Here is a 15608-nt window from a genome sequence, read left to right as displayed (position 1 = left end):
TTTTCCACAGTTTATGTTTCACTACCACACAACACTGTGATCCAAACGTACATTCTCAGAAAATTCTTTATATAATTAAGATCTGTGTTTATTACTAGTAGACTTCTCTTGGCCAGAAATGCCCTTTTTGCGATTGCTAGTCTGCTTTTGACGTCGTCCTTTCTCCGTCCGTCATTGGTTATTTTGCTACCCATTAGTACAATTCCTTAATTTCATCTACTTCGTGACCATTAATCGTGATGTTAAGTTTCTCGCTGTTCTCATTTCTACTACTTCTCGTTACTTTCGTGTTTCTTCGATTTACTCCCAGTCCATATTCTGTACTCATGAGACTGTTCATTCCATTCAGCAGATCATGTAATTCCTCTTCACTTTCACTCAGGACAGTAATGACATCAGCGAATCGTATTATTGATATCCTTTCACCTTGAATTTTCCCTGAAAAGGACCGCAGCAAATCATTCGAAACGTTCAAAAATTAGCTGCTTTACTGTTTTACAATTATGTGGCCTAATACCCAGAATTGTTTTATTCAAAATGTTTTAAGACGTAATATTCTTTCAGAATAATTATCAATGAGTACACGTCTCTGTTTTACAAACTTGATGAAAAATCACATGCTTACAATTTCTGCAGATAATGCTAACGTACGAGGGTCGTTCAATAAGTAACGCCCCATATTTTTTGTTTCAGTACGTATTTATCAATAAGAGTCAGAATTTGGTCACAGTAAACACCAACATGTCCATGTCCTATTTTTCTAGGTAGTCTCCATGTCGGTCTATGACCGTACGCCAACGTTGTGGAAGAGCATGTATTCCCTGCTGGTATAAGCTCTTGTCCTGTAGGCGTAGCCATGTTTTCACTGCATGACTGACACTCTCGTCATTTCAAAGTGTGTTCCCCGTAGAGAATCTTTAAGCGCCCCAAAGATATGGAAGTCCGAGGGTGCCAGGTCTGGACCGTAGGGAGGTGATGATATCTCACCCGATTCGGAGATGTGTTCCCGCGTTCTCAGACTTGTGCGTGGGCGTGCGTTATCGTGTTGGAGCAAGGTTTCTGCAGGATTCTTGTCCGATCGAACACCTCGGAAACTGTTCTCGAGTTTATTCATAGTCTTCACGTATGTCTCTGAAATGATGGTTGACACTCTTCAAATCACATCCACGAGAATGACGCCATCACAATCCCAGAACTGTCACTGTGACTTTTCCAGCTTTGAATTTCCTGTTTTGTGGTCAATGGAAATGAGAGTTTGGCGTCATTGGCAGGGAGGCCCCTTATGGGGCAAGTCCGGCCGCCTTGGTGCAGGTCTTATTACATTCGACGTCACATTGGGCGACATGCGCTCCAGATGGGGATGAAATAATGATGAAGGCAACACAATGCACAGTCCCTGAGCAGAGAAAATCTCCGACCCAGCTGGGAATCGAACCTGGGCCCGTAGGACGGCAATCCGTCACGTTTTACCACTCAGCTATCGGGGCGGACCTCTTTTGTGGCGAATAAGGACTGCCTTTTTGCTTCTGGCGCCAAGTGATGCACCCAGCTTTCGTCTTCCGCAACGATCCGTGACAGAAAGCCCTGTCTCTCGGTCTCAAAACGCTCGAACAATTCAAATGAAATGACTTTTCTTTGAATCCTGTGGTCCGCTGTGAGCATTCGTGGAACCTATCGCCAGCACCTCTTTGAATATCCGAGAGTCTCGATCATTGCAGATGCACTTCCAATGCTGACCGACAACTGTAGAGCCATTTTTGGAATTGTGATGCGCCGCTCGGCACGAATAATGGCATCCGAACGATTCAGCACGTCTGGAGCAGTGGCTGTGACAGGACGTCCCGAGAGTGGCTGATCGTAGAGCTCTGTTTCTGCATTTCCTCAGGCTGTGACTTTCTTTACCCATCACCCGACTGTACTCCTATCAACTGCAGTATCGCCATACACTGCACACAAACGTTTATGGATGTTCACCACAGTTTCTTTTTGCACACAACAATTCAATAACAGCAGGCTGCTTGTAACGTCAGTCGCATGTAGACGCCATTTTGACGCTGTACTACGGCTCTGCCATCTACCAGAACGGTTCGTAACCGCACCGGCGCACAGAACAAACACCAAATTAGATTAGATTAGCACTTGTTCCATAGATCATGAATACGACATTTCGTAATGACGTGGAACATGTAAGGTTAATAAAAGGTGTCTATACAAGTTATTACATTACAGAAAATATTGCATGACACTAAATATATTTTTTTTCTTTTTGTGTGGGGTTGGGGAAATTACCCACTTACTATATCCAGAAACTCATCTAATGAGTAGAAGGAGTTGCCATTATGCCATTAATAAATTCTTTTAATTTCCTTTTAAAGGCTATATGGCTATCTGTCAGACTTTTGATGCTATTAGGTAAGTGACCAAAGACTTTTGTGGCAGCATAATTTACCCCTTTCTCAACCAAAGTTAGATTTGACCTTGCGTAGTGAAGATCATCCTTTCTCCTAGTGTTGTAGCCATGTACACTGCTATTACTTTTGAATTCGTTCGGATTGTTAATAACAAATTTCATAAGTGAATATATCTATTGTGGGGCTATAGTGAAGATCTCTAGCTCTTTAAATAAGTGTCTGCAGGATGATCTTGGATGAGCTCCTGCAATTATTCTGATTACACGCTTTTGTGCAATGAACACTTTTTTACTCAATGATGAGTTACCCCAGAATATGATGCAATACGAAAGCAGAGTATGAAAATAGGCGTGGTAAGCTAATTTACTGAGATGTATACCGCCAAAATTTGCAAATGACCCTAATAGCGTAAGTAGCTGAACTCAAAACGTTTCAGCAGATCTTCTGTGTCTTTTTTCCAATTCAACCCCTCATCAATGCATACAACTAGAAATTTTGAATATTCTACCTTAGCTACCGATTTCTGATAAAAGAGTGTATTTATAAATGGTGTCATTCCATTTACTGTGTGGAACTGTATATACTGTGTTTTGTCAAAGTTTAATGAGAGCCCATTTGCAGAGAACCACTTGATGATTTTCTGAAAAACATCGTTTACAATTTCACATTTCCTGTCTATTGGGTGTGATAGCTATACTTCTATCATCGGCAAAAAGTACCAGCTTTGCATCTTCGTGAATATATAATGGCAAGTCACTGATATATACACTCCTGGAAATGGAAAAAAGAACACATTGACACCGGTGTGTCAGACCCACCATACTTGCTCCGGACACTGCGAGAGGGCTGTACAAGCAATGATCACACGCACGGCACAGCGGACACACCAGGAACCGCGGTGTTGGCCGTCGAATGGCGCTAGCTGCGCAGCATTTGTGCACCGCCGCCGTCAGTGTCAGCCAGTTTGCCGTGGCATACGGAGCTCCATCGCAGTCTTTAACACTGGTAGCATGCCGCGACAGCATGGACGTGAACCGTATGTGCAGTTGACGGACTTTGAGCGAGGGCGTATAGTGGGCATGCGGGAGGCCGGGTGGACGTACCGCCGAATTGCTCAACACGTGGGGCGTGAGGTCTCCACAGTACATCGATGTTGTCGCCAGTGGTCGGCGGAAGGTGCACGTGCCCGTCGACCTGGGACCGGACCGCAGCGACGCACGGATGCACGCCAAGACCGTAGGATCCTACGCAGTGCCGTAGGGGACCGCACCGCCACTTCCCAGCAAATTAGGGACACTGTTGCTCCTGGGGTATCGGCGAGGACCATTCGCAACCGTCTCCATGAAGCTGGGCTACGGTCCCGCACACCGTTAGGCCGTCTTCCGCTCACGCCCCAACATCGTGCAGCCCGCCTCCAGTGGTGTCGCGACAGGCGTGAATGGAGGTACAAATGGAGACGTGTCGTCTTCAGCGATGAGAGTCGCTTCTGCCTTGGTGCCAATGATGGTCGTATGCGTGTTTGGCGCCGTGCAGGTGAGCGCCACAATCAGGACTGCATACGACCGAGGCACACAGGGCCAACACCCGGCATCATGGTGTGGGGAGCGATCTCCTACACTGACCGTACACCACTGGTGATCGTCGAGGCGACACTGAATAGTGCACGGTACATCTAAACCGTCATTGAACCCATCGTTCTACCATTCCTAGACCGGCAAGGGAACTTGCTGTTCCAACAGGACAATGCACGTCCGCATGTATCCCGTGCAACCCAACGTGCTCTAGAAGGTGTAAGTCAACTACCCTGGCCAGCAAGATCTCCGGATCTGTCCCCCACTGAGCATGTTTGGGACTGGATGAAGCGTCGTCTCACGCGGTCTGCACGTCCAGCACGAACGCTGGTCCAACTGAGGCGCCAGGTGGAAATGGCATGGCAAGCCGTTCCACAGGACTACATCCAGCATCTCTACGATCGTCTCCATGGGAGAATAGCAGCCTGCATTGCTGCGAAAGGTGGATATACACTGTACTAGTGCCGACATTGTGCATGCTCTGTTGCCTGTGTCTATGTGACTGTGGTTCTGTCAGTGTGATCATGTGATGCATCTGACCCCAGGAATGTGTCAATAAAGTTTCCCCTTCCTGGGACAATGAATTCACGGTGTTCTTATTTCAATTTCCAGGAGTGTATTAAGAACAGCAGAGGACCCAAGGCTGAACCTTGCGGCACCCCATTCTTGATTGTTCCCCAGTTTAACTCACCAGTTTTTTTGTATATTATGTGAAGTGCTTATTTCAACTATCTGTACTTTTCCAGTTAGGTATGATTTAAACCATTTGAGTGCAGTCCCATTCATACCAAAGTACCTGAGCTTATCTAGAAGTATTCCATGATTTACACAATCAAAAGCCTTTGATAGATCACAGAAAATCCCAACAGGTGAAAGTATATATAGCATTTTCCGTTGCCAAACCAAACTGACATTTTGTTAAAGTTTTATTTTTACAGAGGTGTGAAGCAACTCTACAGTACATTAATTTTTCAAGAATTTTGGATAAGGCAGTCAGAAGAGAGATTGGGCGGTGGTTGTTGACATCAGAAGTATCCCCTTTCTTATGCAGTGGTTTAACAATGGCATACTTCAGTCTATCTGGGAAAATACCCTGCTTCAGAGAGCTATTACATATGTGGCTAAGAATCCCACTTATCTCTTGCGAACAAGCTTTCATTATCAAATGTGAAGCACCAACAACGACGTTTGTCTGTGTATAGTAATGCCTGTTTAATAAAATGTGAGACATTACTTATTGATAACACTCGTACATGTCCAGTGAATAGGAACGTCCTATTGCTAGTTGTTTTGGTTGGCAGGAGAGCCAACACCGTGTTACTAGAGGAGGCCGAAAGGCACGCGTTTTAGCTCACGAAGGCTGGCGTGAGGTCTGGAACAGGACAAGGAAATTAGAATTTAGAAAAACGGACGTGGCTAGTGGAATACTTAACTTTAATCCGTTAATGAAGAACGTCGCTCTTGACGGTACATGATTCAATGTCAATAGTAACTGATAATGGCGCCTTGCTAGGTCGTAGCAAATGACGTAGCTGAAGGCTACGCTAAACTATCGTCTCGGCAAATGAGAGCGTATTTTGTCAGAACCATCGCTAGCAAAGTCGGTTGTACCACTGGGGCGAGTGCTAGGAAGTCTCTCTAGACCTGCTGTGTGGCGGCGTTCGGTCTGCAATCACTGATAGTGGCGAGACGCGGGTTCGACGTATAGTAACGGACCGCGGCCGATTTAAAGACTACCACCTAGCAAGTGTGGTGTCTGGCGGTGACACCACACTATTCGTTTAAGATATTGTGTTTTTTCTGAACTTGGGTGTACGATCTAGAGTCCCCACGTGCAGGGCCCCTGTACTATCAAGTTGACGTGTTGTAGGTGTCGGTGTTGAGAGCAGTTTTCCAGCAGGTAATGTGTCTACTGTGCTGTGTCCACAGGTGTCGGTGAGCACGGAGGAGCGCGACTTCTGGCTACCTGGACAACGCCTGGAGCTCCGCGTCACGGCTGAGCCCAACTCGCTGGTGTGCGTAGTGGGGGGCCGGCCGGATGTGGCGGGGGCGGCGGAGGCGGTGGCGACGGCACCGCCAGGGGCGGCTTTGGGGGCGGCGGCCGCCCCCGCTGAGGACAGGTGAGCCGGCAGCGCCGCGCTGTCACACAGTACGCTATACACTCAAGAACCAATGAAACTACACTACTGGCCATTAAAATTGCTACACCAAAAAGAAATGCAGATGATAAACGGGTATTCACTGGACAAATATATTATACTACAACTGACATGTGATTACATTCTCACGCAATTTGGGGTGCATAGATCCTCAAAAATCAGTACCCAGAACAACCACCTCTGGCCGTAATAACGGCCTTCATACGCCTGGGCATTAAGTCAAACAGAGCTCGGATGGCGCGGCAGGTACATCGTCCATGCAGCTTCAACACGATATCGCAGTTCATCAAGAGTAGTGACTGGCGTATTGTGATGAGCCAGTTGCTCGGCCACCATTGACCAGACGTTTTCAGTTGTTGAGAGATCTGGAGAATGTGCTGGCCAGGGCAGCAGTCGAACATTTTCTGTATCCAGAAAGGCCCGTACAGGACCTGAAACATGCGGTCGTGCATTATCGTGCTGAAATGTAGGGTTTCGCAGGGATCGAATGAAGGGTAGAGCCACGGGTCGTAACACGTCTGAAATGTAACGTCCACTGTTCAAAGCGTCGTCAGTGCGAACAAGAGGTGACAGAGGCGTGTAACCAATGGCACCCCATACCATCACGCCGGGTAATACGCCAGTATGGCGATTGCGAACACGCTTCCAATGTGTGTTCACCGTTATGTCGCCAAACACGGATACGACCATCATGACGCTGTAAAAAGAACCTGGATTCGTCCGAAAAAATGACGTTTTGCCATTCGTGCACCCAGGTTCGTCGTCGAGTACACCATCGCAGGCGATCCTGTCTGTGATGCTGCGTCAAGGGTAAGCGCAGCCGTGGTCTCCGAGCTGATAGTCCATGCTGCTGCAAACGTCGTCGAACTGTTCGTGCAGATGGTTGTTGTCTTGCAGTCGTCCCCATCTGTTGACTCAGGGATTGAGACTGGCTGCACGATCCGTTACAGCCATGCGGATAAGATGCCTCTCATCTCGACTGCTAGTCATACGAGACCATTGGGATCCAGCACGGCGTTCCGTATTACCCTCCTGAACCCACCGATTCCATATTCTGCTAACAGTCATTGGATCTCGACCAACGCGATCAGCAATGTCGCTATACGATAAACCGCAATCGCAATAGGCTACAATCTGACCTTTATCAATGTCGGAAACGTGATGCTACGCATTTCTGCTCCTTACACAAGACATCACAACAATGTTCCACCAGGCAACGGCGGTCAACTGCTGTTTGTGTATGAGAAATCGGTTGGATACTTTCCTCATGTCAGAACGTTGTAGGTGTCGCCACCGGCACCAACCTTGTGTGAATACTCTGAAACGCTAATCATTTGCATATCACAGCATCTTCTTCCTGTCAGTTAAATTTTGCGTCTGTAGCACGTCATCTTCCTGGTGTAGCAATTTTAATGGCCAGTAGTGTAGTAATACAGAGATATGTAAACAGGCAGAATTCGCGTTGTGGTCGGCAACGTCTATACAAGACAAGAAGTGTCTGCCGCAGTTGTTAGATCGGTTACTCCTACTACAATGGCAGGTTATCAAGATTTAGGTAAGTTTGTAAGTGGTTTTATAGTCGGCGCACGAGCGATGGGACATAGCATGAAATGGCCGCGGTGGCCGTGCGGTTCTGGCGCTGATATTTCATGGAAGGGTCCTGTTTCTCCACAAGCTGTCCGGAGCATGATGAAGAAGTAAGAATCAATTGGAGAACTGGGCGTCGCTCCGGGAAGAGGCCGACGATTGGTTGCACCACAGGTGGTTGATTAAATCGCTGTTGCTATGACAGACAACGCTGCGCGCAGTTCCCGATCGTCAGGCAGTGGGCGTGCTGCGTCACGACAGTTGAACATTCCGTGGTCCACTGTATGGAAGGTGCTTCGAACCATTCTAAAATGGTATTCTTTGCAAGACCCATATCGTACAGCAACTTGCACCACAGGACGCACAACGACTTCCTCACTTCGCTCTCAACTTTCTCGCAAGGATTGAAGTTGTCGAGCGCTGGTCCTGGACCATCCTATGGACAGACGGAGCTCATTTTTCTCTGACAGCTGAGGTGGACACACAGAATTGCTGAGTGTGGGCATCTTCACCTCCAGTCATTGCGCACAAAGTTCGTCTGTACGGTGAACCTATCACTGTACAGTGTGGCTTCACGGCAACATCCGTTATTAGGCTATTCTTTTTTGGAGAGGTTGGCGCTCAAGGGCCAAAGACGTGCAGCGCGACTGCGCAGTGTCACTGCGATATCCTTCGCCAGCCTGTCATACCCGCCCTACAGGAGGGAGACGCATTGATGTCAACAGTTTCCATGCAAGATGGGTCCCCACTGCATATCCCTCGTGAAGTTTAACTGCTTCTCCGAAACACGTTTGGAAACGATCGAAGTATCGGCCAATCGTTTGAAAATACTTGACTGGCACGGTCGCCTGATCTTATTCCCTGTGATTTCTGGTTGTGGGGCTACCTGAACGACAGGGTTTACCAGGGGAACGTTCACACACGTGCTGCTCTGAAGCGCAGTACCTGTGTACATGCTTCGTTTTTTTTTCAGAATGTAATCCTTCAAAATCAGACTATTCTGGACACTGGGGACGTCATATTGAACCGGTTTGTGGCAGTAATGGTACCGTTATGTAATGGTACGGTGTACCGTAGCACCACATCAAATGTGTTTCAACTGAACCGATTGTACATTATTTCTCTTCCGCATGTCCTTGACATTAATCCTAACAAGTTTGGTACTTGTACAGCAATTAGTTTCCGTGTTATAGCGTCTTAAATAGGGAGAATTTAATTATAACCACCTAGTATATACACTGAAGAGCGAAAGAAACTGGTACAGCTGCCTGATATCTTGCAGGGCACCCACGGACACGCAAAAGTGCCGCAACACGACGTGGCATGGACTCGACTAATGTCTCAGGTAGCGCTGGAGGGAACTGACACCATGAATCCTGCGGGGCTGTCCATAAATCCGTAAGAGTACGAGGGGGTGGAGAACTCTTCTGAACAGCAGTTTGGAAGGCATCCCAGATATGCTGAGAAATATTCATATCTGGGAAGTTTGGTGGCCAGTGAGGAGTTTTCAACTTATAAGAGAGTTCCTGGAGCTACTCTGTAACAATTCTGGACGTGTAGGTTGCCGCATTGTGCTGCTGGAATTGCCCAACTCCGTCGAAACGCACGATTGACATGAATGGATGCAGGTGATCAGACAGGTTGCTTACGTACATGTCACTTGTCAGAGCCCTAACTAGACGTATCAGGGATCACAAATCACTCCATCTGGACACGTCCGACTCCATTACAGAGCCTCCACCAGCTTGAACAGTCCGCTACTGACACGTGGAGTCCGTGGATACATGAGGTTCTTTCCATAATCGTACGCGTCAATCTGCTCGACACGATTTGAAACTCATGTTTCCAGCAATCAACACTCCAATGTCGGTGCTGATGGGCCCAGGTGAGCCATAAAGCTTTGTGTTGTGCAGTCATCGAGGGTACAAGAGTTGGCCGTCGGCATGGAAAGTTCCATATCGATGAGCTTCGTTGAAAGGTTTGCACTTTCACACTTGTCGATGGCCCAGCATTGAAATCTGCAGCAATTAGCGGAAGCGTTGCATTTCTGTGTGTGTGTGTGTGTGTGGTTTGAGGTTTCCGGGCTCTAAACAGCGTGGTCATCAGCGCCCAGGTTGCATTTCTGTCTTGTTGAACGATTCTCTTCAGTCGTCGTTGGTCTCGTTCTCACAGGATCTTTTTCCGGCCGCAGTGATGTCGGTACACTGGTGAAATGGTCCTACGAGAAAATCCCCACTTCATCGCTACCTCGGAGATGCTGTGCCCCATCGCTCGTGCGCCAACAATAACACCCCGTTCAAACTCACTTAAATCTTGACAACCTGCAATTGTAGCAGCAGTAACCGATCTAACAACTGCGCCACACACTTGTTGTCTTATATAAGCGTTGCCGACCGCAGCGCCGTATTCTGCCTGTTGACATATCTCTGTATTTGAATACGCATGCCTATACAAGTTTCTTTGGAGCTTCAGTGTGAAAAAAACAAATATGGGCTTCAAATGCAAACGACGATATCCAGTATGGCATCTGGCAAGTACTGCTCAGGGTCATGGAATGCGATGACGCATCTACACTCATGCGCATAAATTAAGGATAATTGCAGAATGTGGTGCCACACAACGTGGCACTACACAAAACTGGAGCTAATAGCATAGGCACGTAGGGAACACACACGACACAGATGAGTAAGCCCACGGTATTGGTGATAAGTTGAGAAAACCGTCCCGAAACACATGTGCTACAAAACGCCACTGTTTCCTGCACATGTACCCCGACATCAGTATGGGATATGATCACCATGCACACGTACACAGGCTGCAGAACTGGTTAGCATACTTTGGATCAGGTGGTCGAGCAGCTGCTGGGGTATAGCCCCCCATTCTTGCACCAGTGCCCGTCGGAACTCCTGAAGTGTCCTAGGGGTTTGAAGACGTGCTACGATACGTCGACAGAGAGCATCCCAGACGTGCTAGATGGGGTTTAGGCCTGGAGAACAGGCAGGCCAGTCCATTCGCCTGATATCTTTTGTTTCAAGGTACTCCTCTATGATGGCAGCTCGGTGGGGCCGTGCGTTATCATCCATCAGGAGGAAGGTGGGACCCACTGCACTCCTGAAAAGGCAGACATACTGGTGCAAAATGACGTCCTGATACAGCCTGTTACAGTTCCTCTGTCAAAGACTTGCAGGGCTGTAGGTGCACCAATCATAATCCCATCCCACACCATCAAACCATGACCACCATACAGGTCCCTTTCAAGGACATTAAGGGGTTGGTATCTGGTTCCTGGTTCACGCCAGATGAAAACCCTGCGAGAATCACTGTCCACAGTATACCTGGACTCGTCAGTGAGCACGTACTGTGTTCTTGACACCAGGCTTTACGGGCTCTCCTGTGACCAGAGGTCAGTGGAATGCACCTTGAATGTCTCTGGGCGAATAAACCGTGTCTGTTCAGTCGTCTGTAGACTGTGTGTCTGGAGACAACTGTTTCCAGTAGCTGTGGTAAGGACCCGAGCAAGGCTACCTGCAGTACTCCATGGCCATATACGGGCACTGATGGTGAGATATCGGTGTTCTAGTGGTGTTGTATACTATGGAAGTCCCGTACTACAGCGCCTGGACACGTTTCCTGTCTGCTGGAATCGTTTCCGTAATCTTGACATCACACTTTGTGGCACATGGAGGGCCCGTGCTACGACCTGCTGTGTTTGACCAACCTCCAGTCGCCCTAGTATTGTACGCCTCATAACGTCATCAGTATGTGTTCTTTCAGCCACTTTCAACACACAGTCACCATTACCACGTCTGAAAACTTCTGCACACTTACTTGCTGCACCGAACTCTGAGACGCACCAACAAACCTCTGCATATGTGAACTGCTGCCAGCACCACAATGCGACGACTGCAAGTCAAATGCACCGCATGGTCATACCCCGAGGTGATTTAAACCCGAAAACTGCTCACCAGAGCGCTGTTTCACCATGTATCAGCATTATCCTTAATTTATGAGCATGAGTGTGGTTAGCCACAATCATCTGCACAAAGCAAAAATCTAACCGTCTTCTCCTGTGTCTCACACTCGGGATTGCTTCACAATGTGAAACTGTACTTGTTATTGACATGTCTGCGTAAGCAGTAGAAACTATCAAAGTCTGAAAACAATTTATTGGACTGTTCAATTAAGCAAAAAGAAATTCTCCAAGTATAACACCAACACAAAACAGTGATCCGTCTTCGAATCACGACTACATACAAGAATAATATAGAAAAGATATTGCAATGGTAAAACAGAGAAGACACATGAGTTGGAACAAAACGGCAGGGAAAAAACAGTAGACACATGAATATAAAGAACATGAAGCCGTTCACACTCGATGACAATCCACACTACAAACTGTTGACACGACGCACAAACACTGAAGATGTCGATGGCACTGCTGAACGATGGAGTGTGATGGTGAACACTGAACACTAAACACGACGACACACACGAGACACTAATGGCGATGATCTCCGGCGCGCGAATGTCCAAGTAGCGTGTGCGAGTCCGAGGACTTGCCATGAGGGGAAGAAGGGTGAGGGGGGGTAGGGGAGAACAAAGATGCCAATGGCTGAGGAGATGGGGGGAAGAGGAGAGGGACAGGGGAGGGGAAGTCTGGGGAGGAGTGGGGAGAAATGGAAGAGGGAGGGAAGGGGGAGAGAAGGGAGGGAGGGTGCCCAAAGGAGGAATCACAGGAAGAGGGAGGGAGGAAAAAAGTTGGTAGGAGGGGTAGATGGAGGGGAGGAGGGCATCATCAGGTAGGGGGAGCTGGCGGAAGTCACCTTAGGAAAGCGTAAGGAGGGTGGAGAGATGGAGACTGAGCGGGACGTGGGAATACAGGCGCGGCAGCGAGTGGGGGTGGGAGAGGATGGGGGAGACAAGCGGATGAGGAGGATCGAGTTTCCGGGAGGTGTACAGGATCCGTATCCATTCGAGGAAAAGGAGAAGGTGGGGGAATGGAATGAGGTCATACAGGATCCGCGTGGGGGAGGGGAGACGGATGTGATATATGAGGCGGAGAGCATGGCGTCCAAGGATGTGAAGGGATTTCGAAGATCCAGGCAGGATGGGCGTAACAGAGGATAGGGCGGATGAGGGATTTATAGGTGTGGAGTGTGGTGGAAGGGTCCAGACCCCACGGACGGCCGGAAAGGAGCTTGAGGAGACGGAGTTGGGAGCATGCCTCGGCTTGGACTGTCCGGAGATGGGGGGTCCAGGAGAGGCGACGGTTGAGGGTGACGCCAAGGTACTTAAGGGTGGGGGTGAGGGCGATAGGACGGCCATAGGTGCTTAGATAGGAATCGAGGAGGCGGAAGGAAGGGGTGGTTTTGCCTACAATGATCGCCTGGGTTTTGGTGGGCCAATGTGCGGCCGAGCGCCGGTCTTAATAGCGCTTCGGCGGATGAGTACCTCGGAACTATTATCCATCACGTGGTTTGACGTGTTAAAATAGTTCCGGGATCTGCAGCGACCTGTTCCTTATGTTTATGTGGGCCGGTAGTGGCCCCTGGTGGCCGCTGGTGTCTTTGCTGTGGTGTTGTTATTGTTGTTGTTGTTGCCTGTCGGGTGTAGTGCTTCGGTGTGCCTGCGAGGCGGGCAACCCGCGGCTGCATGCTGTCAGTTTGGTTGCTGATCAGGTGCCGTGATGTCTGGTGGAGCAGGCCACAGGAGTTATCACTTTCTGCGAGAGGACAGCGTCACTTATGGTGATGAACTCCTTCTGACAGAGCTTTTGAATGAGACGTTATCAGTTAAACACCTGATGCACCTGTGGTTGAGACTGAAGACGAGAAGACGGCCGTTTTTTCTCTCCCGTGTTGCAGGAACGGCACCGGATCGTGGTCCGGAGGCGTGCTGGACTTCCAGCAGGCGGGCCTGGATGTGTTCCAGCGGCGCTGCGTGCGCGCCACCCCCAGAGGACCCCGCGTGGCGGCGCTGCGCCAGCAGAGGGCGCCCACCCCGGGGCAGGCGGCGGCGGAGGGCGGCTCTGGAGGCTACGGCCTGGGCGCGCTCCAGCTGGGCGTCGACCACGTCTGGTTCTGGCGCTGCTTCAACTTCAGGTACTCCGAGCACTCCCACAGTCCGTAGACACAGATGTTTCTATATGTAAACTGAAGGGCGGTCACCGCTATCAGTTCCATCGGGACATTAAGTGGAATCAGCGGCGTCGAGTGAAAGTGTGTACCGGACCGGGATTCGAACCCAGGACCTCCTGCTTACTAAGCAGGTGCAACGCTGATATTTCTATATGTAAACTGATGGGCTGTCACTGCCATCAGTTCCATCGGGACATTAAGTGGAATTAGCGGCGACGAGTGAAAATGTGTACCGGACCGGGTTTCGAACCTAGTAACTCCTACTTACCAGGCAGGTGCAACGCTGATATTTCTATATGCAAACTGAAGGGCTGTCACCGCTATCAGTTGCATCGGGGCATTAAGTAGAATGAGCGGCTACGAGGGAAAGTGTGTACCGGACCGGGATTCGAACCCGGGACCTCCTGCTTACTAAGCAGATGCATAAATCACTGCGCCATCCGGAACGCAGCGTTATCGCAACTGCACGGACTATCTCGGCACGTCTCACTCGTCACAGCTGATTCCGCTTAATGTACCGCCGACAGCTGACAGTAGCCGTCCCCATTTAATTCACATACAGTTTTTCACAGCTGCGGGATCTGTATGGCGTCTCTTCTTTCAAAGGAAAAGACACCGTCCCTTCCAATATCAGATATTTCTTTTCGTGACTGAGCCGGCCGGAGTGGCCGAGCGGCTCTAGGCGCTACAGTCAGGAACCGCGCGACCGCTACGGTTGCAGGTTCAAATCCTGCCTCGGGCATGGATGTGTGTGATGTCCTTAGATTAGTTAGGTTTAAGTAGTTCTAAGTCTAGAGGACTGATGACCTCAGATGTTAAGTCCCATAGTGCTCAGAGCCATTTGAACCAATTTTATTCGTGACTGAGGATGGTGTACTCAACAACATTACACCAGTACTTACGTCATTTGCAGACTAGTAATTATACGAGGTTCGTTGAATAAGTAATGCTCCATATTTTTTCTCAGAACGTATTTATTGTTAAGATTCAGTACTTGGTGACAATATACATCAACATGTCTTGTACATGTCCTATTTTTCTACGTAGTCTCCAACACGGTCTATGGCCATAAGCTAATGTATTCACTGCTGGTAAAAGCTCTTGTCCTGCACGCGTAGCCATGTTTCCACTGCAAGACTGATACTCTCGTCATCTTCAAAGTGTGTTCCCCGTAGAGAACCTTTAACCGGCCCAAAGAGGTGGAAGTCAAGGGTGCCAGGTCTGGACTGTAGGGTGGATGAGGCAATGATGTCTCACCCAATTTGGCTGTGTGTTCCCGAGTTCTCAGACTTGTGTGTGGGCGTGCCTCATCTTGTGGGAGCAAGATTTCCGCTGTTTTCTTGTCCGATCGAACACGTCGGAAACGCTTCTTGATTTTACACTACTGGCCATTGAAATTGCTACACCAAGAAGAAATGCAGATGATAAACGGGTATTACTTGGACAAGTACAGTGTACTATAACTGACATGTGATTACATTTTCACGCAATAGGGTGCATAGATCCTGAGAAATCAGTACCCATAACAACCACCTCTGGCGGTAATAACGGCCTTGATACGTCTGGGCATTGAGTCAAACAGAGCTTGGATGGTGTGAACAGGTACAGCTGCCCATGCAGCTTCAATGCGATATCATAGTTCATCAAGAGTAGTGACTGGCGTATTGTGACGAGCCAGTTGCTCGGCCACCATTGACCAGACGTTTCCAATTGGTGAGAGATCTGGACAATGTGCTGGCCAGG

General features: G+C 48.8%; 1 protein-coding gene across 1 annotated transcript in view; it reads left to right on the top strand.

Moving 5' to 3' along the window:
• The window catches only part of LOC126427975 (C3 and PZP-like alpha-2-macroglobulin domain-containing protein 8), an 829074-nt gene that overhangs the window by 643131 nt on the left and 170335 nt on the right, over positions 1-15608 (top strand). The window contains exons 10-11 of the mRNA XM_050089861.1: positions 5912-6015; positions 13593-13829. Of these exons, the coding sequence (XP_049945818.1) occupies positions 5912-6015; positions 13593-13829 (341 nt within the window). The remainder of the gene's footprint in view (positions 1-5911; positions 6016-13592; positions 13830-15608) is intronic.

This window comes from Schistocerca serialis, chromosome 12 (assembly GCF_023864345.2).
Source record: "Schistocerca serialis cubense isolate TAMUIC-IGC-003099 chromosome 12, iqSchSeri2.2, whole genome shotgun sequence".
Classification (NCBI taxonomy): Eukaryota; Metazoa; Arthropoda; class Insecta; order Orthoptera; family Acrididae; genus Schistocerca; species Schistocerca serialis.
Note: the sequence above shows the minus strand (reverse complement) of the source record. Positions and strands in the feature narration are given on the sequence as shown.